Source organism: Phascolarctos cinereus, unplaced genomic scaffold, assembly GCF_003287225.1.
Source record: "Phascolarctos cinereus isolate Bilbo 61053 unplaced genomic scaffold, phaCin_HiC Scaffold_2;HRSCAF=192, whole genome shotgun sequence".
Classification (NCBI taxonomy): domain Eukaryota; kingdom Metazoa; phylum Chordata; class Mammalia; order Diprotodontia; family Phascolarctidae; genus Phascolarctos; species Phascolarctos cinereus.
In genome coordinates, this window is record NW_027555625.1 from 335,216,417 (window position 1) to 335,239,207 (window position 22,791).

General features: G+C 37.3%; 1 protein-coding gene across 3 annotated transcripts in view; it reads left to right on the forward strand.

Moving 5' to 3' along the window:
• BRMS1L (BRMS1 like transcriptional repressor) overlaps positions 1–22,791 on the forward strand; it is a 161,523-nt gene that overhangs the window by 105,282 nt on the left and 33,450 nt on the right. For all 3 annotated transcript variants that reach the window (XM_020991374.2, XM_020991377.2, XM_020991375.2), the window contains one exon: positions 3,676–3,755. In XM_020991374.2, the coding sequence (XP_020847033.1) occupies positions 3,676–3,755 (80 nt within the window). The remainder of the gene's footprint in view (positions 1–3,675; positions 3,756–22,791) is intronic.

Below are 22,791 nucleotides of genomic sequence, written 5' to 3' on the forward strand. Positions count from 1 at the left end.
CACCAAAGCTAGCCCCTTTATACATATCCCTCTATCTTTTCCAGGATGTTGCCCCTATCATCCCCTCTCTCCTGATTATTTTTAATCTTTAATCTCTCTCCATCTACTTGTTCCTTCTCTGCTGCCAACATACCTGTCCAAATTTCTCCTATCCTGAAAAAGCCCTCATTAGATATGACCATTCCCGCAACCTGTTGTCCAGTGTCTCTCCTCCTTTCCTTAGCCAAACTCCTTTAAATAGCTATCTATGCCTGTTCCTTCCACTTCCTCTTCTGTCATTCTCTCCTAAAACCTCTGCTATCTAGCTTCTGACAACACCATTCAGCTGAAATTATTCTCCCAAGTCAGTAATATTCTCCCAGTCTGATGGCTTTTTCTCAATCAACAAACATTTATTAAGCATATATTATTTGCCATATACTGTGCTAGGTACTGGGGATAAAAAGATAAAAATGCAATGTTCATGCTTTAGGCACTTAATCAATCCTTATTCTTCTTGACTTCTCTGTGCTACTGTTGACCACACTCTACTCCTGGATACTCTCACTTCCTTGGATTTTTATGACATTTCTCTTTCGTGATCCTTCCCGTGACTTTTTGTCTTCCTCTCTGCCTCCTTTCCTGGATCATCATCCATGTCGCACTTCCTGACTGCAGATGTACCCCAGTGACTGTCGTAAGTCATTTCTCTTTTCTTTCTATACTCTCTTACTTGGTGACCTTATAAGCTTCCAGGGGTACAGTTATCATCTATGTGCAGATGACTTCCAAATCTCTTCAAACAATCCTAATCTCTTCCTGAGTTACAGTCTTGCATCATTATCAACAGTCTGTTGGACCTTTTGAACCAGATGTCTCAAAGATATATTAAACTTGACATGTTTAAAAATAGAACTCACCAATTTTCCTCTCAAAACCCTCTGCTATTCTGAACTAACCTTTTGGAAACCTGGGCTTGCAACCTTGGTGTCATATATGACTCTTCAGTCTTTTTCACATATCTAAACAGTGGCCAAATCTTATTATTTCTATAGCCACAATATTTCTTGAATCTGTCATGTTATTTTAATTCATACTGCCAGCCACCCCAGTTAAGCAACTTGTCACCTAGACTGTTGCAATAACTTCCTGATTTTTCCCTCTCACGTTTTTCTTGTAATCCATCCTCAATGCTGTTGCTGAAGTGTGCTTCAAAAGTGGAAGCTTGACCGTGTCATCATCTCCTATTCGGTTAACTCCATGGGTTCAATATTACCCCCAGAACCAAATATAAACTCCTCTGTTTGGCATTTAAAGCCCTTTTAACTTGCTCTGTTTTACCTTTGTAGTTTTATTACTCAGTGTCTTTGCACAGGTTACCTCTCATGCATTGAATACTCTTCCTCTTTCTCTTCTTTCTTACCTTACAATCTCTGGTTTCCTTTAAGATTCAACTCAGGTACCATCTTCTACATGAAACCTTTCCTAGTCCTCCTAGCTGCTAATGCTTTATCCCCCTAAGATGAGCTTTTCTCTCTCTCTGCAGAGGGACTGTCTCACTTTTGTTTTTGTATTCCTAGCACCTGGCACAGTGCCTAGCATCCAGCTCTTAATAAACACGTATTATCTGATAAGTACATTTAGCACATTGACTAGGATCCTATTTTAAAGCTAATCATTTGTTCAAATAAGCTTTCTTGCATTGCTTAGTCATAGGCAATAAGTAAATGACAACATATTTGATTTTTAACAAATATATTTACATTTCAGGTTTATATTTGTAATAAGATCTACCCTCAGTCAGTATTTTAACAATAATAATAGTTATTATTATAACTGACATTGATAGGGTGCTTTAAAGTTTGTAAACCGCTCTATATACATTCACATATTAGATCTTCACAATAAACCAGTGTGGGCGGGTACTTTAGCTATTATTATTATTATTACAGTTAAGGAAATTGAGATGTAGAAAAGTAAGACTTGCTGATAGTCTTACAACTATTAAGTCTTGGAGGCAAGGTTTGAACTTCTTTCCTTAGTCCAAGTGAGCATTCTATTCAGAAGTTTTTTGAGTTCTGTCTCCACAGCATCTCTTGCATCTTTCATCTCCTCTCCAAGAACAAGTCTGACCATGTCACTCCCTTTTTCAATAAATTTCAGTTGTTCCCTGTTATTTCTGGGATCAAATACAAACTTCATTTTGTGTTCCAGCTTACCTTAAGCTTATTATACATTACACCCCTTCACTCATTATGGTCCTCCCTAATTGGTCTCAGTCTCCTTCTCATGACATTCCAACTCTCCATACTTTTGTGCAGACTTTTTTTCTATGGTTCAAATATATTTGTTCCTCACCTATATTAATGTCCTGGTTTCTTTGAAAGCTTAGGTGAAAAGCCACCTTCTACGTGAAGCCTTTGCTAATCCTCCCATCCGATAGTGCCTTCCTCACCAGAATAACTTGTATTTATTTTGTATATTTTTATTCAGGATATTCTAAAAGTCTTAATGCTTCTCTGTGTACTGGTTTACTTCAATAGAATGTAAATTCCTTAAGAGCAGGGGATTGTTTTGTTTTTGTTTTTGTATTCCCATTGTTTATTGTAGTGTTTGCCACAAGGTAGATGCTTACTGCATTCTTATTAGTTGATTGATTTTTATACCACTTAATAATAATCAAAGCATTTTGATTATAGCATTTCTTATAGGACTTTAAGGAAAGAGATGATTGCTTTTCTAAAATGTTAGGATTTCAAAGTTGGAAGGGACTTCCAAGGCCATTTAGTCCAAGCACTACCTGAACAGTAGATTTTCCTAAGGCTATCATCTATAACATCTTTAGTAAATGCTTACTCACCCTTCACTTGCAGACATTGAGTAAAGGGGAGGACGCTTTCTCTTGAGGCTTCTCAAATATTGCACTTTATGCTTATCTTCATTAAATTTTATCTTTTTACATTCAGTTCCTCATTCTAAGCCTGTTATAAATTTTTTGGATCTTGACTCTGCAATCTACTGTAATATTCTGTAGTTTAAAAACTACATGTTGTTCTCTTTTTACAAAATTGGGAACAAGGCAGAATCTTCAAAGTATATTATTTCAAGTGGATTGTGATCATTTAAAAAAGTATTTGAAACACTGACCCTACACTACATGGCTTCATCAAGAAGAGAGAAATTCCATGCAACACATAGCAAAACATTTGCTGAGACTGTGAATCTACATTTCACATTGATTGCTTTAAAAAAAAATGTAGGGGGCAGCTGGATGGCACAGTGAATTGAGCACCAGCCCTGGAGTCAGGAGGACCTGAGTTGAAGTCTGGCCTCAGACTGGCTGTGTGACCCTCGGCAAGTCACTTAACCCCAATTGCCTAAAAAAAAAAAAAGCATATGATAAATTCTACATATTACTGTCAAAACTGATATATTTGTTTTCCTGGTTCTACTATTTCCCCTTGAGTCAGTTCACGTTTCAGTCTTCTCTAAAATTGTCTTTTTCATCATTCCTCAAGGTACAATAATATTAAGTGTCTGCCTATGTGTCTTTGGTATCTATTTTAGGTCTTGGTATTTTTTTAATGGAAAAATAAAATCAGCTGTCACACTCTTCCAAGTTTATCCTTTGTCAGTTTCTAAAAGCACAAAATAAGCTGTTGCTTAAATAACAATAGAACTTTTGTTTGATTGTAGGAATCTATAGAGAACTCTGCTTAGAATCTGTAAAGAACAAATATGAATGTGAAATCCAAGCTTCTCGCCAGCACTGTGAGGTAATGGAAATTTGTTTAATGTTAAGCTACTTTTATCTAGTCTAATCTTAATTCATTAATTTTTGAAGGTCCATGAAATAAATTGTATAGTACTTTAATGCATCACTTATTTTTTAATTATTTTTAGTTTTCAACATTCACTTCCATAAGATTTTGAGTTTTAAATTTTTTCCCCTTTCCTCTCCCCCCCTCTTTTCAAGATGGCATGCAGTCTGATATAGGCTCTACTTATACATTCATATTAAACATGTTTTCACATTAGTCATGATGTAAAGAAGAATTAGATCTAATGGGAAGAACCATGAGAAAGAAAACAGCAAAATGAAAGGAGAGCAAATAGTATACTTCCATCTGCATTCAGACTCCTGTGTTCTTTCTCTGGATATGGACAGCATTTTCCATTGTGAGTGTTTTGGAGTTGTCTTAGAGACATTGCTGAAAAGAGCCAAGTCTATCAAAGTTAGTCATCTCATAGTGTGGCTGTTACTGTCTACAATGTTTTCCTGATTCTGCTCATTTCACTCTGTATCAGTTCATATAAGTCTTTGCAGGTTTTTTTGAAGTCTGCCTGCTCCTCATTTCTTATGGCACAGTAGTATTCCATTACATTCATATACCACAACTTGTTCAGCCATTCCCCAATTGATGGACATCCTCTCAATTTCCAGTTCTTTGCCACCACAAAAAAGAGCTGCTATATATATTTTTGTTCACATAGGTCCTTTTCCTGTTTTTAATGATCTCTACCTAGAGATACCACCTACAAGTGGTATTGCTGGGTCAAAGAGTATGTACATTTTTATAGCCCTTTGGGCATAGTTCCAAATTGCTCCCCAGAATGGTTTGATCAGTTCACAATTCCACCAGCAATGTGTTAGTATTCCAATTGTCCCACATCTTCATTAGCATTTATCTTTTTCCTGTTTTGTCATGTTAGCCAATGTGCTAGGTGTGATGTGGTACCTCAGAGTTGTTTTGATTTGCATTTCTCTAATCAGTAGTGATTAGAGCATTTTTTATATGACTATAGATAGCTTTAATTTCTTCCTCTGAAAACTGCCTGTTCATACACTTTGACCATTTATCAATTGGGGAATGATGTGTATTCTTACAAATTTGACTCAGTTCTCTATATATTTGAGGAATAAGGCCTTTATCAGAGACACTGTTTGTTAGGAAACAAATTGTTTCCTAGCATTCTGCTTCCCTTCTAATCTTGGTTACATCGGCTTTGTTTGAAAGCATCACTTTTATGTCAATACATAATAGAACTAAATGAAGTAGGGTGAATGAAGTTAAAAAAGTAAGGACTATAGAAACAAGTTAAGAATCATAATATTATAATTTGTATGGCATGATTATTTATAAAAGATTGTATTAAATCATTCAATATCACTAAAAATCTTGGTTTAATTTATATGAAAATGGGGTCATAGAAAGTTCACTTTTAGGAGCATATTTATTGAACTTCCTCATGCTTATGGCTGTATGCATTTTCTTTGGCTCTGTGTATATGTGTAGTCAATGTAATTATCTCTCTGATTAGATAAGATAATCTATACTTCCTAGGCTGTTATTTTGTCCTGTTATAGCCAGTTATTTTACTTACTTTAGTACTTGTATAGGTCGATGTTCACTACTAGAGGGAATCATCACATTGATGACAAGCCTGGTACCCATCAATGCTTTCTGACATCCCATATAAGTTTTGACCACTATAAGTCCTTCATAAGAGTATCCACCAAACTTTCTGGGGGCCTGCCTCTAGATATCTGACATTTTGCGGGTACCATCTGTATTAATAGGATTTAGTGAGGTTCGGATTCGCTCCTATAAATGACACTCTCCAATGCACCAGAAAATAATAGGAAATAGATAATTTATTTAGAAGAAGCAAAGCACAGATAGTTTGAATTTGCATAGAAAGCATAAATAATAAGAACAATCAATAATATAGCACCGATCAAGAGAGTCGGTAATGGAAGAGAATACATCACCAATTCAAGGGAACCTCCAAAGTCAATCAACGGCTGGGAGCCCCGTTGCAGCCCGTACAAACTTGAATTGTGTAAAGATTTTCCCGGGCGAAGCGTCCTTCCCGAGGGTGAGGCTCAGCGGGCTTACAGGACGCAGTGTTTTTATATTGTTCTAAACAAAGAAGGCTTGGGGCCAAGAAGCCCTTTTTGATGCATGCGCTATTCATGGTTTGTTCAATACACATCTGACCTTAGCCACGCTCCCATCTGCCTGAGGCTTGGTATTTTGTTTTTTAATAACATCACGTCTCACAAGGAGAGGAGCCAACCCTCCATGTCAACGTGACCTAGGAATGGCTAGTTCCTGGAATGCTAGGCCAAGAACACTCAGGAGATATGGAACGGTCATGACCGAGATTTGAACTGAACCTATTTATTTGAGTGATCTTATTAATTTAAAGGGGAATTTCCAATTTCCATTTCACCATCATAGTTCCAGAGTTATTCAAAGTTTATTAAACTTTTCTCTTATTAAATAGATACATCACTCCATTTCAGTTAGACTCATCTGATATCTTTTATGCCCCTTCTTACACATTTCATCTTTGGTAATATGTTGTAGTTTTGTGAGTACAAGTCTAGCTAAGTATAGAGAGGGTCTGTATTTTGTCATCTCTATGTTGGCCACTCGACAAGAATTCTTTTGTCATCACAACCCATAAAGCAGAGAAAATCTCCTACATACTGGATACCTTTCCCTTTCTCTTTGAGTGACCTGCGACTTTAATCCTTTGAAGATTTTGCTGTTCTGTGACTTCTAGTCATACAGTATTGCTGGAAAAGTTTTGATGTTCAGAAGATGGGCCTTTGTTTTTCAGGAGAAGCATAAATTCATTAAAAGTACAGAGGAGTTTCCCACAGACAATCCAGCCCATTACCTGTTGTATCCAACTCCTTCTCCATCTGAAGTGTCCAAGAAATATATGCTGTTGGATAGACTCTGTAGATTGTACATACATTTGTGTATCAGAGTTTGAAGAATGAATGAATGACGAAGCATTTTATTAAACCCTTGCTGTGTACCAGGCACTATGCTAAGTAAGCACAGAAGATACAAATACTGAAAAGAAAGACACTCGCTGCCCACAAGAAAGATAACAACATAGAAAAAAGTGGTGATTCAGAGGGATGTTTTAGGTTAAGAAGTCATTGGGATTATGGATAGAGCCATGCAGCAATATATTGACATGATCTTTCCAGAAATGGTAATGATGACTTGATTAATGTTCACAAAGGTAGATGTGGAAAAGGGGGAGGGGCACAGAGGTAAGCACTTTGGCCTGAAAATGGCCTGAGAGCAACATGAAGGTGCTAGATCTGGGCTAGGTTGTGTAGAGCTCTCATACATCAGAGTGTAATCTGCCAAGCTGGGGGATGGTGGCATGGAAGAAAGATGCGTGGGGGAACATTCCAAATATCTATGATAATATGGCGTTCTTTAGTCACTTGTTTTTCCTTTGTAGATAGGCTGAACTCTTTTTGTTTTGTTAAATTTTTATTATTATTTTATTTTATTTTTTCCCAGTTACCTGTAAAACAATTTTTAACATTCATTTTTAAAACTTCAAGTTCCAAATTCTCTCCCTTCTTCCCTTCCCACGCTTCCCACCCCCTATTCAGAAGGCAAGTAATTCGATGTATCTATGTAGTCGTCTAAAACATATCCATAATAGTCATATTGTGAAAGAAAACAGACAAAAAAAACTCAAAAAAAAAAGTTTAAAAAATATGCTTCAGTCTGTATTCACATACCATCAGTTCTTTTTTGGGGGGACAGATAGCATTTTTCATCATAAGTCCTTCAGAGTTGTCTTGGATCATTGTATTGCTGAGAATAGCTAAGTCATTCACAGCTGATCATCTTACAATATTACTTTTACTTTATACACAGTACATTTCACTTTGTATCATCCCATGCAAGTCTCTCCAGGTTTTTCTGAGAGCATCCTGCTAAGCATGTCTTATAGCACTTCTATATAAGTGTTATATGTAGTTTTCCTTGATAATTTCTTGAAAGAAGATGTCTAGGCTCTTTTCTTGATCATGGCTTTCAGGTAGTCCAACAATTTTTAAAATTTTCTCTCCTGGGTCTGTTTTCCTGGTCGGTTGTTTTTCTAGTGAGATGTTTCACATTGTCTTCTGTTTTTTTCATTCTTTTGGTTTTGTTTTATTGTTTCTTGATTTCTCATAAAGTCATTAATTTCCATTTGCTCCATTCTAATTGTTAAGAAATTATTTTCTCCAGTGAACTTTTGGATCCTTTTTTACATTGGGCCAATTCTGCTTTTTAAAGCATTCTTCTGCTCATTGGCTTTTTGGACCTCTTTTACCATTTAGTGTAGTCTGTTTTTAAGGTGTTATTTTCTTCACTATTTTTTTGTGTCACCTTTACCAGGTTGTTGACTCTTTTTTCCTGATTTTCTTGCATCACTCTCATTTCTCTTCCCAATTTTTCCACTGTCTCTCCTACTTGATTTTCAAAATCCTTTTTGAGCTCTTTGATGGCCTGAGACCAATTCGTATTTTTTTTTGAAAAAATTTTATTAGTTTATTTTGATTTATCAACAATCACTTCCATAAGCTTTTGAGTTTTAAATTTTTCTCCCTCCCGAAGATGGTGCACTGATAGAGGCTATTCATATACACTCCTAATAAACATATTTTCACAGTGATGTTGTAAGGAAGAATTAGAACCAATAAGAGGGACCATCAAAAATAGGAAACAAAACAAAGCAGAAGTAAAAATAATAGCAAATAGTATGCTTCAATTCAAACTCCATACTTCTTTCTTTGGATGTGGATAGTATTTTCCATCATGAGACCTTTGGATATGTCTTAGATCCTTGTATTGATGAGAAGGGCTAAGTCTATCAATGTTAGTCATCACACAACATGACTGTTACTGTGTACCACGTTCTCTTAGTTCTGCTCATTTCACTCAGCATCAGTCCATACAAGTCTTTTCAGGTTTTTCTGAAGTTTGCCTCCTCATTATTTCTTATAGCACAATAGTATTCAATTACATTCATATACCAGAACTTGTTAAGCCATTCTCCAATTGACTCCTCAATTTCCAATTCTTTGCCACCACAAAAAGAGCTGCTATAAATATTTTTGTACATGTTGGTCCTTTCCACATTTGTATGATCTCTTTGGAATACAGCCCTAGAAGTGGTATTGCTGGGTCAAAGGGTATGCACATTTTTATAGCCCTTTGGGCATACTTCCAAATGACTCTCCAGAATGGTTGGATCATTTTACAACTCCACCAACAATGTGTTAATGTTCCAATTTTCCCACATCTTCTCCAACATTTATCATTTACCTGTTTTGTCATGTTGGCCAATCTAATAGCTGTGATGTGGTACCTCAGAATTGTTTTGATTTGCATTTTTCTAATCAATAATGATTTAGAGCATTTTTTCATATGACTATAGGTAGCTTTGATTTCTTCATCTGAGAATTGCCTTTTCATATCCTTTGAGTATATATCAATTGGAGAATGACTTGTATTCTTATAAATTTGACTTAATTCTCTATATATTTTGAAAATGAAGCCCTTATCAGAAACACTGGTTGTAAAAATTCTTTCCCAATTTTCTACTTTCCTTCTAATCTTAGTTGCATTGGCTTTATTGGTACAAAAACTTTTCAATTTAATGTATTCAAAATTATCCATTTTGCATTTCATAATGTTCTCTGTCTCTTGTTTGATCATGAATTCTTCTGTTCTCCATAGATCTGATAGGTAAACTAATCCTTGCTCTTGCAGTTTGCTTATAGTATCAACCTTTATATCTAAGTCATGAACCCATTTTGACTTTATTTTGGTATATGGTGTGAGATTTTGGTCTATGCCTAGTTTCTGCCATACTGTTTTCCAGTTTTCCCAGCAGTTTTTGTCAAATAGTTCTTATCCCGGAAGCTGGGGTCTTTGAGTTTATCAAATAGTGGATTGATATAGTCATTGCCTACTGTGTCTTGCACACCTAACCTATTCCACTGATCCACCACTCTATTTCTTAGCCAGTACCAAGTAGTTTTGATGATTGCTGCTTTATAATACAATTTAAGATCTAAAATGGCTAAGCCACCTTCCCCTGCATTTCTTTTCATTAGTTCCCTTGATATTCTGGACCTTTTGTTAGTTTTTGGTAGCTTGATTAATATGGCACTGAATAAGTAAATTAGTTTAGGTAGAATTGTCATTTATATTATATTAGCTTGGCCTACCCGTGAGCAACTGATGTTTTTCCAATTATTTAGATCTGACTGACCAATTCATATTTTTTTTGGAGGCTTTCAATGTAGGAGTTTTGACTTTGTCTTCTTCTGAGTGTATGTTTTGATCTTCCTTTTCACCAAAGTAAGTTTCTGTAGTCAGAGTTTTTTTTCTATCGTTTGCTTTTTTCCCAGCCTGTTACTTGACTTTGTAACTCTTTGTTAATGTAAGACTCTGCTTCCAATGTGGAGGGCGAACTATCCCAAGCTTTGGGGGTTTTTTGCAGCTACTTTTAGAGATACTTCTAGAGACTTGTAAGTTTTCAGTTCTTCCAAGCTCATATGATCTAAGGAGACGTGTTTACTCGACTGGCCTGTCGTCTGGTCTGTGAGTGACCACAAGCACTCTTTTCTGCTCTGTAACTGTGAGCAGGGTTCCCTCTTCGCTGCTGCCCCAAGCTCTGCTGTGCTAGTGTTCCTCCTCGTCCCAGTACTGTGACTCAGATCCAAGTATGGGCAAAACAACAGAGTCCTGCCTTAGTGCTAGCTGAAAGACTCCTGTAATCCCCTTCTGACCAGTTGTTATACCCCCTTATCATCTGTGGGCCGAGAGCTCCAAAAGCAGCCTTTGTAGCTGGTGCTGCCGATTCAGTCACCCCTAAGGCCTGATCCTGGTTTGCTGGGGCTGGGGCTGTGCTGGCATGGCCTGTGCTGGACTGTGCTCCACTGGCACCCAGGTTTGAAAGACCTTTCCTGCTGACCTTCATTGTCTTTGGTGTCTGGGGCTGAGGAGAGGTCTGGAAACCACCACTGCTGTCAGTGATTTAGTTGCCCCAAGGCCTGCTCCTTCTTTTCTGGACTTGGTCTTTGCTGGCACATTCTGAACTGCATTACTCTCTCACAGTGGTGCAATAGACCTTTCCTGCCAACTTTCCAAGTTGTCTTGGAGCTGGAAATTTGTTTCACTCCATCTTTTTGTGGGTTCTGCTGCTCTAGAATTTATTTAGAGTAATTTTTAAAGGTATTTGAAGGAGTTTGGGGGAGAGTTCAGGCAAGTCCCTGCCTTTACTTTTACTCTGCCATCTTGACTCTACTTCCAATAGGCTGAACTCTTGAGGGTCTCTGGATCTCATTTAGGGTCTCAGCAGTGTTGTGTGGCTTGATGCTAAGTGTAAAATGGTATCTGCAAGCAGGCATATCTGCAAGACCTCACAATATATAAGGAATCTCTCCCATATGGAATCTGTGTTGGTTTTCCTCTGTGGCCACAACAGACACCTTTGGCAAACATACGTTTTATTTTATACCTGCATTGATATTTGTAATCAGAGGGATTTTGAGAAAAGTTACATTTGTTTTATCTTACAAAAAATCTTGTATGATTTTAACATATACATTGGAGAAACCTCTATGTATGTTTGTGGGAGAGCCTAAAGGTAGGGTTTTACTCTGTTGAATCAAATGCTTTCTTTTAGGCAGCAAACAAATACGCCATTGATTTTGCAACTTATGTAGTGATTCTCCTCCCCTTTTCATTATCCCTCTCTTTTCATTATAATAGTTTATAAAAATAATTTTCTTAGCTTATAACTTATGCAAATAACATTTAGAAGTTATAATTTTTGTAGCAACACACAATTCTTATACAATAAGAATGTAAAGATATTTATTGATAAAATACTTTATAATTTTCGTGTTTATGACTTATAAAAGTAGTAACTGTAAATAGTCAAGTCAAGGCAACAAACATTTATTGATCACCTTCCATATGCCAGATACTATGTTAAATGCTTTACTAATCTTAATATGAGTAAACTTATTTCTTTGTGTAGTGTTTCTTAAAATGTGTCATTGATAATAGTGATACTTATAATTTTTTTCTAACCACTAGTAGAGCGATATTTTTCTTTGTAACAACTACATCACAAAGCCTTGTTTTACACAAATAAAATGCTACAAATTAATAGTAAAATTCATTATTACTAAAACATTTGTTTTAATATATTATTATTATATAAAATCATAGTGGTTTATTAGTTATTTTTGTTCAGTCAGGGTAAGATCACTGGTGTTATATATGTCCATAAAATAAATTTTTTTATACATCCCTAGAAATAAAAACAAATTGAATACAAATTTCCTTATGTATATAACTTACTTATAATTTATATACTACTATACTACTTATTTTGTATATTTTAAATCTTACTCAAACAAATACCAAGAAAAGAGATTAATTTTGAAATAATATTTGATGCTGGAGTTAATAGGGAGACACTGGAGTTTTGAACAGGAGAGTACATGGTCAGACCTATGTTAAAAAAAATCAGTCTGTCAGCTATGTGGAGATGTATTGGAAAGGAGAGATACTTGAAGCAAGGAGACAAATTAGGAGGCTGTTTGAACTAGGGTGCTGACTATATAAATGGAGAGAGGGGAAAGTATGTGCAAGATGTTGTGTAGACAGAAATGGAATGATTTGTATCTGATTGACTTTATGGCAGGAAGAAGAGTGTGGAATTGAAGATAACACTGAGGTTGTGAACTTGGTGATTAGAACTCTTGTGTTGGCCTAACTGATAATAGGGAAATTGAAAGATAGTAGGTTTGGGGGTAAATATAAAAAGATTTGCAATAGTCATCATTCAGCCTATTTTGTACTATTAATTTATTCTCTCACCCAAAATAATAAGGTTAAGGGTAGGGCTTTTACTCACTAGACTTGCTCCTGCAGATTTGCCACGAATATGTGATGAGATGAATCAGGGAACCAGTGGGTGAGTATGCTGGAGGTCTGAGAAAGAGAAATTTTCCCAGCAGCACCTGAAGCATCTGCAGTTGTAGTTAGGCTGTAATAGAACTGGAGAGCATTGGCCTAGCTAGGAAAGGGAGCTTGTACAGCAGAGGGAGTAGACAAAGTGAGGAAGTGTTGCAGGACAAGAGTAAGTGTGGTTGTATTTGACCACATTATTTCTAAGTATAATCTTTGTACTTTTCAATGAATTTTGTAACTTTAAAAACCTATTCTACTATGAAATGTTTTTTGTAAAAGTTTGCTGTTTCATTTCTTCATAGTTGCCTTCCAGGCCTACATACAGATTTTGCTTGTAAAAGCTTTATAGATAGAATAATTAATCGGTAGTTATTGATTTCCCTTGTTCTCCTATTTTAGTCAAAGGGTTTGTTTTAAGCATTTGGTTTTCTCTCATCTTTCTTATGCTATGATAATGAATCCCCCAATGTCCTTAAAATTGTGTTGCCTACAATACTCCTTTCTAGATATTCCCTATAGTATACTATAGTATACTGCACCTACTCATATTTGTTTCCACTGCTTTTTCCATATGCAGCACTTCTAGAACAGTGATATTAGTCTTTCAATTTGGTGGTTCCACTGTCCCTACTACCAAAAAAAAACTTGTTAAGAAATCTTTTCCCTTTTTTCATGTGTTTTCATCCTTCTAGTTCTAAATTTAAGTTCAACTAGGATGACTAACTAGTCTTGTTTTTCTTTGCACTGCTTCTTGATGTTGATGTCTCTCCAAAAGCTAAATGGATAAAAGAACAGATATAAAGAGAGAGCATCAACATTTCCAATTAAATATCCAACAGGATATTTAACCTGTGTGAGTGAATTGTCTTACCAAGAAGACCAAAAGAACCTAGACACCTCTTTAGCCAGCATACTTTCTCTTTGCCAAGTGGAGGAATACAGTAGCTATGGACAACATGGGTTAAAATACAAACTCATTTGTAAAATCTTATAGAGGAGATGATAAACATTTATGTAGGCCCTGGGGATGCAAATTTCAACCCTGTCTCTTTCTGCCCCCAAATTACTTTACCCCAAACACTTTGCATCTTCCTCATATGACCACTGGAAAGTTACTTAGCCTTTTGGGCTTGGGTTTCCACATATGTAAAATAAACAGGTTATACTACTTGATGACAAGTCACTTCCACCTCTAAATCTATGAGCCTTTATATAGAGATAAGAAATATAAGGTAGTATATTTCCATCCTTTGAGGTCATAAAGACACTAATAAAGAGGATGAGGAATAGCTTCCTAAAAGGCACTTGGCCTGAACCTTGAAGAATGAGAAGGATTTTCAGAGCAAAAAGATGAAGAAGAAGTGGTTTGGGCATGAAGTTGGCTTGTATAAATGCATGAAGTCAGGAAATATGATGTCAAATTTGGGGAACACTAAATAGTTACATTTGAAAGGAATTTAGATTATTTAAAAAATAGTGTGAATTAAATCTGAGTAATGGACTTAATGCGGTATGCCTCAAAGACTAGTCTGAAGAAGTTGTGTATGGAGGCATTGAAGGCTTTTGAGTTGGGGAGTAATCTGATCCAATCTGTGGCTTAGGAATATTATTTTGGTAGCTCTGCAGAGAATAGACTGGGGATAGAAGGCCAATTCAAAAGGTATAGTAATAATCTAGATGAAAGGAAATGAGAATCTTTTATCTGAGTTTCCAGTAAGTTAAGAAGCATTTATTAAGTACATACTAAGTATGTACCACTTGTTATGCTAGCCAAGGGTGGGGAACCTGGGGCCTCGAGGCTGCATGTGGCTAAGGTCCTCAAGTGCAGTCCTTTGACTGAATGCATGGATTCAGTCCTGCGATTGAGAACACACATGTTGCTTCGGGCCCACAGGTTCCCCACCCATAGGCACTTTGTATACAAAGAAAATAAAAAACAGTCTGTGCCGTCAAATAGCTTATATTCTAATTGGGGGAGATTCCATAAAATAACTAGGTCCAAAAATGATGCATATTGAGTAGATGGGTATTAATTGCTGAGGGGAAGGTTACTTTTAGAATGTGTGATTTGACCTGAGACTTAAAGGAAGTGTTGGGGAAACTAAGAGGCAGAGGTGAGGAAGGAGGTTTCAAGCATGGGATCTAACCTAGTGCAAAGGCACAAAGATAGGAAGTGGAGCTGAGTATGTGAGGAACAGCAGGTGAGCCCGGGTAGCTGGGTTATAGAATGAGTGTGGAGGCAGCTAAAGCGTAAGACCAGAAATGCAGGAAGAGGCCAGTTTATACATTCTAAAGAAAGAACTTTATATTCGATTTTTTTCTTTCTTTTTTTTTTTTTTTTGGTGAGGCAGTTAGGGTTAAGTGACTTGCCCAGGGTCGCACAGCTAGTAAGTATCAAGTATCTGAGGCCAGATTTGAACTTAGGTCTTCCTCACTCCAAGGCTGGAGCTCTATCCACTGCACCACTCAACTGCCCCTGTATTTGATCTTAAAGGTAATAGGGAACCACAGGAGTTTATTAAATAAGGGGGTGAATAGAATAGACCTATTCTTTAGGAAAATTACTTTGGCAGCTGAGTAAGAATCAATGCCGTGGGAAGGGACTTAAGGCAGGGAGATTAATTAAAAGACTGTTATAGTAGTCCTAGTAAGATGTTATGAGGGCTTGAACTAGGCTGGTATCTATGTGAGTGAAGAGAAGGAGATGTATGGGGAGATACAGTAAATTTCAAAATAACCAAGTTTGGTAGTGTATGGGATATATGGGGTAAAGGAGAATGAGGAGTTAAGGATGACAGTGAATTTGTGAAGTCTGGGTGATTGGAAGGATGGTGGTGTTGTTTGAAAGCCAAACATACACTTGGCTAAAAGATTGTTTTATGGAGAACTCATACTGGGCAAGCGCTCACATGGTGGTCAGAAGAAGTGATACAAGGACACTCTCAAGGTCTCTCTTAATAACTTTGGAACTGATTATGTGACATGGAAGATACTGGCACAGGACTGCCTAGCATGGTGTACACTCATCAGAGAAGATGCTGTGCTGTATGAGCAAAACAGACTTGAAGTAGCTCAAAAGAAACACTACATGTGCAAATTTAGAGAATCCATCCCAAGTGTTCACATGAACTATTTGTGCCCAACCTGTGGTAGAGCATTCCGAGCTCACATTGGTCTGATCAACTGCAGTCGGATGCATCGTAATTTAACTGTAACATAGTGATGTCATTTTGCTTCTCTTTAAGAACAAAGGACAGCAACCAATGATATACTCAAAAGTAATAGGGAAGTTTGGAAGAGGGAAGGATCTTGAGAAAGATAATGAATCCTCTTTTGGACACGTTGAGTTTGAAATACCTGTGGGGTATCCATTTTGGAATGTCTGAAAAGCAATTGGCTAAACAGGACTAGAATGTAGGGGAGAAACGGGAGTAGATATGTTGATGTTGAAATCATCTGCATAGAGATAATGATGGACACCATGGGACTAGATCAAGGACAGAAGAAAGCTAAAGTTAACCTAGTCAAAGTTAAAAAACAAAATAAAACATAACGTATCTCTGGGTAGATCACATCTAGAGTATTGTCTTCAATTCTAGGCACTCTGTTTTAGTAGTGATGATCTGATTCTATTTTCTTCATCTATATCCAGAAGGGAAAAACCCCAGTAACAAAAGGGCCCAAGCTCATGACATATGAAGCTTGGTTGAATGATTTAGCTTGTAGAAGAGAAGAACATTAAAGATGAGAGAGAGAGAGAGAGAGAGAGAGAGAGAGAGAGAGAGAGAGAGAGAGAGAGAGAGAGAGAGAGAGAGAGAGAGAATGATAATGGGGACAGTTTGTGGAAGAAGCCTAAACTAGAATGAAGGACAAGATAATGGGTAATGTCAGATAGATGTTAAATGTGAAGGGGTGAACACAGAGCCATAGATCTTGACACATAGCCTCAGGGGTGTGTGTGTGTGTATGTGTGTGTGTGTGTGTGTGTACAGCTTGAGGACAAACTGGAAGGTTTTGAATCGTGACTGGTAAATGGTATCCAGAATCAATTAGAGAAGTATGATTGGATTGTCTTGTTTTGATGAGGGCCCAGTTGAGATTAGATAACATACATTTCTACTGAATTCAATAATGGTTTGTGACTTCCAGCACCATTCAGGGCTGCTAGATGGCACAGTAGATAGAGTGTCAGACCTCACCTTCCTGAGTTCAGATCTGGCCCGAGACACTTACTAGCTTCACTTGACTCTGTTTGCCTTAGTTCCTCATCTGTAAAATTAGCTGCAGGAGGAAATGGCAAACCACTCCAGTATCTTTGCCAAAAAGTCTCAAATGGGGTCACAGAGAGTCAGATATGACTGAAATGACAATATGGTGGAAGTAATTTAAGATTGTGATTTGTTGGGGTAGTATCATTGATAAGACAAGGGGCAATGGATTTGAGAGCACAGGACAGTGTATAATTGAATTGGTTCACCAAAGAATTGAGACTGGGAAAGAAAGACATTATAACAAGTGCAGGGTCGAGATGGAGGGATTAGAGGTCATGGTGATGATGAAAATTGGGATTAGGGGCTGTAAGACTTAGAGATAGATAGAATGATGAAAGATTATGATCAAATAAAAGAATTTCACAGTTCATGAACATTTGTGGGTGCTTGCAAAATCTAGAGTATGACTCTGTGTGTAATTTCACATACTACCATTCAGTCTGTTGTGAATTTTAGCATCGTTCCTATATGCCCACTTTCTCTCCTCTGACACTGCCACCACCCTGGCATAAGTCCTTATTATCTCACACTTGGACAATTGCAATTACTTCCTAGTTGGTTTCTCTGCTTGAAGTCTCTCCCCACTTTAATCACCCTCCATTTAACTGTCAGTGATCTTCCTAAGGCAGATAATCTGTCTGATCATTTTGTATCCCCTTCCCTAACATACCTTAATAAACTCCACTGGCTCCCTGTTTCCTTCCTATCACAAATATAAAGTCCTCTGTTTGGTGTTCAGAGCCCTTCATACCTTGCCCTGCCACCAACCTTTCCAGTCTTTTTACACTTTACTTCCACCTTCCCCCATTTACTTTGTAAGGAGATGATGTGTACCACCTTCAGCAAAACAGTCTTATCTGCCATGGCCAGCATACTCTGTCTCCCTATTCTGGGCACTTCCACCAGCTGCCCACCATACCTGGAATGTTCTCTTTTTTGTTTGTTTTGTTTTTGTTTTTGTTTTAGGCAACTGGGGTTAAGTGACTTGCCCAGGGTCACACAGTGTCAAGTGTTTGGTTTGAGGCTGGATTTGAACTCAGGTACTCCTGACTTCAGGGCCAGTGCTCTATCCACTGCGCCACCTAGCTGCCCCTAATGTTCTCTTTTTTGATCATATGCCTGTTGCCTTCCGTTTCTAAACTTAAAGTCCAACCTTGTACAGGAAGCCTTTCTCATTCCAATTCTAGTGCCTTTCCTCTGTTGATTATTTCCAGTGTAGCCTGTATATACCTTGTTTATACATAGTTGTTTGCATATTTCTCCCCATTAGACTGTGAGCTTCTTGAGGGCATGAACTTTTACCTTTTTTTTTGTATCCCCAGTGCTTAGCACACTGCTTAGCCCATGATGGTACATGCTTAATAAAGGCTGATTGACAGGAATCATCATGGGACTTAAGTAGATTGAGGAAATGGAAGTTAGTTTATTTGTAGAAATGTTTATATGTTAAAGTCCTTTTTGGAAGGACTTGGGGTAAGGAGAGACTGTGACCCAGACACTGTACTCATTGAGGAATGAGAGATAATGGCTTGGGGCAATTAGGAGACTCAGTGGATAGACTGTTGATCCTGACGTCAGGAATTTCTGAGTTCTAGTCTGATCAATGTGACTCTGGGCAAGTCACTTGACCTCTGTTTTGCCTCATTTTCCACATCTATAAAAAGGTTAATAATCGCAGTTACCTCCCAGAGTACTTGTGAAGATAAAATGATAAAGTATTTATAAAACACTTAGCGCAGTGCCTGATAGGCACGATATAAATGTTAGTTGTTAATTATTATTATGTATTGAGTACTAAGATCTGGAATGTATGATAAATTTGGATGGTATAAGTCTCAAAGGAGCAGAGGTTTTGGTGGCAGAGGAAACAAAGAATATTCTGACTTTCCCACAGCAACCAGTCATTTGTGGAACTTGAGAGAAAGTTAAATAGGTCCTGGAAAGAGTTGCTAGTGAAGCACTGTTCTCAGTCAGAAGGGAGCCAGGTCTTAATGATTGTCAGAAACGGAAGGACTATGAAAGGAAGAGGTTTAAAATGGGAAAAAAAAAAAAAGCTAATCATGTTCTAAATTGAAAACTATAAGAGGTAGTAGTCATTTTCCTCTAGTGTTCTTATTATTTCTACCTTAGAAACTGGTTCTTCCTTATTAATGAGAGCAGTATTGTCTCATGAGGTAGTGAAAAGCATTGGAGGGAAAAACAGTTTAAAGAAAACTTGGTGATGAACCCAGCTAAATAACATAATTTTGAGGGCCCTTAAGGATGAAATTGGAAGGAGAACAATGGACAGATGAAAGAGTAAAAAGGTCTACAAAGATTTTTATTGTTATGTTCTTCAGTTGTTTTCAGTCTGACTCTGTGACTCCATTTGAGGTTTTCTTGGCAAAGATTTTGGAATTGTGTGCCATTTCCTTCTCTAGCACATTTTACAGATAAGGAAACTGAGGCAAACAGGGTTAAGTGACCTGCCTAGGGTCACACAGCTAGTAAGTGTCTGAGGCCAGATTTGAACTCAGGAAGATTTCAGGCCTGGTATTCTATCCACTGTGCCACCTAGCTGCCCAAAGAGTTTTATAACATACTCTTTATATCAAGGAAATTGGAGGCACCACATTTGGACTCATCATCAAAATGCCCATTATGCCATCTGAAAAGGTATAAATGGCCCTGAAGAGAACAAAGATGGGAAAAGCGGTATATATGAAGGAGGTCTATATCACAAGCAGTACAATTTTGACAGCATTGAGGAATTTATGCTCTGAGGATCTGAAAGAGGAGAAGATACTGAAAGTTGGAAAAAAGTCTTGACTCTTTAGTATTATCAGAAAGGGATTACCTTGGTAATACTTGGTTCTTAGATTACCAGAAATATCCATAATTACTGATTTATGCCTGTTCACATCTATGAAAAACTTTATGAAAATAATCTACATTTTATTATTGAAGGCATTTTGAGAAGGGATAAGCTTTCACATATATTACACTACATCTTACACTCACATAATCAACTATGGAATAAAAGATCCCAATGTATTTTTTTTTGTTAACTCTAAAAAGTCAAATGCATAGGGTCAAAATAATACAAATATCCTTTGATGGTTTAATAACAGAGATGCTTGTTTAACCCTCTCATTGTTAATATCAAGTGAGGTGTAAAAAAATAAAAGAGGCATAAACTTGCTCAAAATGGTCTCCACTGTATCCACAGCATCCAGAAGGGGTTGACTATAGTTGGTGAAACCTTTCAGATGTTCCTCTTTGAAAATGATGTTGTGTTAATGGTACTCATAATTGCTCTAGTATTTTAGGGTATATATCCACCCATGAAAAAACAAGTGGATAATGAATGCCAAATTGACTAGATCATAATGTCCATTTACGTTGACAACCCATAGAGTTGGTCCAGCAATATGTATATCTGGGACAGAGTCTGCAAATAGACAATGAGCTGGTTCTAAGATAGAAGAAGGAGAGCAGGCTGGTTTGCTCTGAGGAAATTATATGGTTCTTTTAATGACCTCAAGATTCTCACTAAACAAAAGCCCCTCTTAATATTCATTTTTTTTCATTGATATATTGAATGTCTGTGAGTTACAGAATGCTGCAGTCACTGAAAAATCAAAATTGAAAGTGACCAAAAGTGTAATAGGAATTCATTAGATATGAGATGAGGGAGAGGGAAGTGTTAATTACAAGATTAGTGTTATGTATAAAAAGTTTGAGAGACATAGTTTCTAGTTAATTAGTAATTTGATTAATCATGCTAGCAGATAATTAGTAAAAAAGTGTCAGTGACAGTCTCAAATGCCCAAGACCTCTCATGGAACGTACTCAGTGCTTACATGCCCTCCGAAGAGTGGGTGTTCCTGAGGGTGGCAGTCAACTCTGGTTAACAAGTAATGAGAGAATGAATGTTATAAAGAGAAGTGAGCTTATTCTAATGAGGAGCTGGGGGGCATGACTCTGATACCTCAGTCTTGGACAAAGAGACATCTCTTATCCAGACTACTCTTGCCTAGAGCAGTCTAGACAAAAGTGGGGTCTACCTCTGCTCTGACCTGGCTGAGTAGAACACAGAGGCCAGAATTCACCTTAGATTAAGTTCTTTGCAAGGTTTTCTAGTTGGGTGGGTTAACAATTCCAAGATTTCATTTCATCATCTGCCTCAAACTTCAGAGAACTCAGCTTTGACCTAATTTCCAAATGAGGAAGGGAAAAAATCCTGGATGTCCCCAATATTTGGTTATTTAATAATCATTTTTTTTTCTCATTAGAAATGTGGGAGAATGGATGAATGGTGATACTACAGACAAATAATGAAATTAGAAGGAGCAGTTTTAATAAATAGCTCGCTTAAAATTTGTTGATTTTGAGATATCTGTGGAACTTACTGATGGAAATGTCTTGTAAGCTATTGGAGCTGCTGGTCAGAAGAGAGGTCAGGCATGGAAATACAAGTTTGGGAATCATTTACAAAGAAATGGTAGTTGAAGGTATTAGTAGATATGAAATTTCCAAGAAAGAGAGTCTCAAGAATAGACCCTTGAAGAATATTAACATTAAGGGGTTTGGCAGACTTAAAGAGCCAACAAAAGGGAAAAAATATAGATTAGTTTAAAAGGTAGAAAGATGACTAAGAAAAGTGTGTTGGCTTTAAAGTCTAGAGAATGAAGTTAGCAGAAGTCAAAGACTATGGTTGGTTGTCGTCCTTGGTTCTCAAAGAGTACCAAAATGACATCACTATGTGGGAATCAAGTTACAGTGTGTCTGACTGTGACTGATCAGACTAATATAAGCTTGGAATGCCCTACCACAGCATGGGCACAAATAGTCCATAATGAACATTCGAGATGGAAATGTCTTTAAATTTGTTCATCTCACATTTCTTTTGAGCTGTTGCAATTCTGCTTTGCTCATAGAGCACAGCAGCTTTTTTGATGTGAGCATTCCATGCTTGGTAGTCCTATGCCAGCATCTCCCATGTCATTCAATCAATTCCAAAGTCCTCTAGAGAGTCCTTGAGAGTGTCCTTGTATCACTTCTTCTGACCACCATGTGAGTATTTGCCTTGTGTGAATTCTTGGTAAAATAGCATTTTAGGCAAGCATATGTTTGGCATTCAAACATCACCAGCCTATCAGAGTTGCACTCTCTACAGTAGAGTTTGAATGCTTGGCAGTTTAGCTCAAGAAAGGATGTCAGTATCCAGTATTTTATCCTGCCAAGTGATCTTCAGATATTCCTAAGACAATTCAAATGTAAGTGATTCAGTTGCCTGTCATGGTGCTGGTGTGCTGTCCAAATTTCAGTGGCACACAACAATGTGGTCTGCACAACGGCCCTGTAAACTTTCAGTTTGGTAGGCAGCCTAATGCTTTTTCTCTCTCACACTTTTCTTCGGAGCCTCCCAAACACAACTAGCTCAGGCAATGTGTGCATCAATGTCATTATCAATGTATACATCCCTGGAAAGTATACTGCCAAGGTAAGTGAACTTATCCACAGTATTCATAACTTCTCCATTTGCTGTAACTGATAATTCCATGTACGGATGGTATGGTGCTGGTAGAGAACTTGTGTCTTTTTTGGTGTTAATTGTTAGGCCAAAATTAACACAAGCATCAGAGAATTGCTCCATACTTTGTTGCACCTCAGTTTCAGAAGTTGCATTGAGTACACAGTCATCTTTGAACAAAAATCATGCAGCAACTGTTCCTCTACTTTAGTCTTGGCTT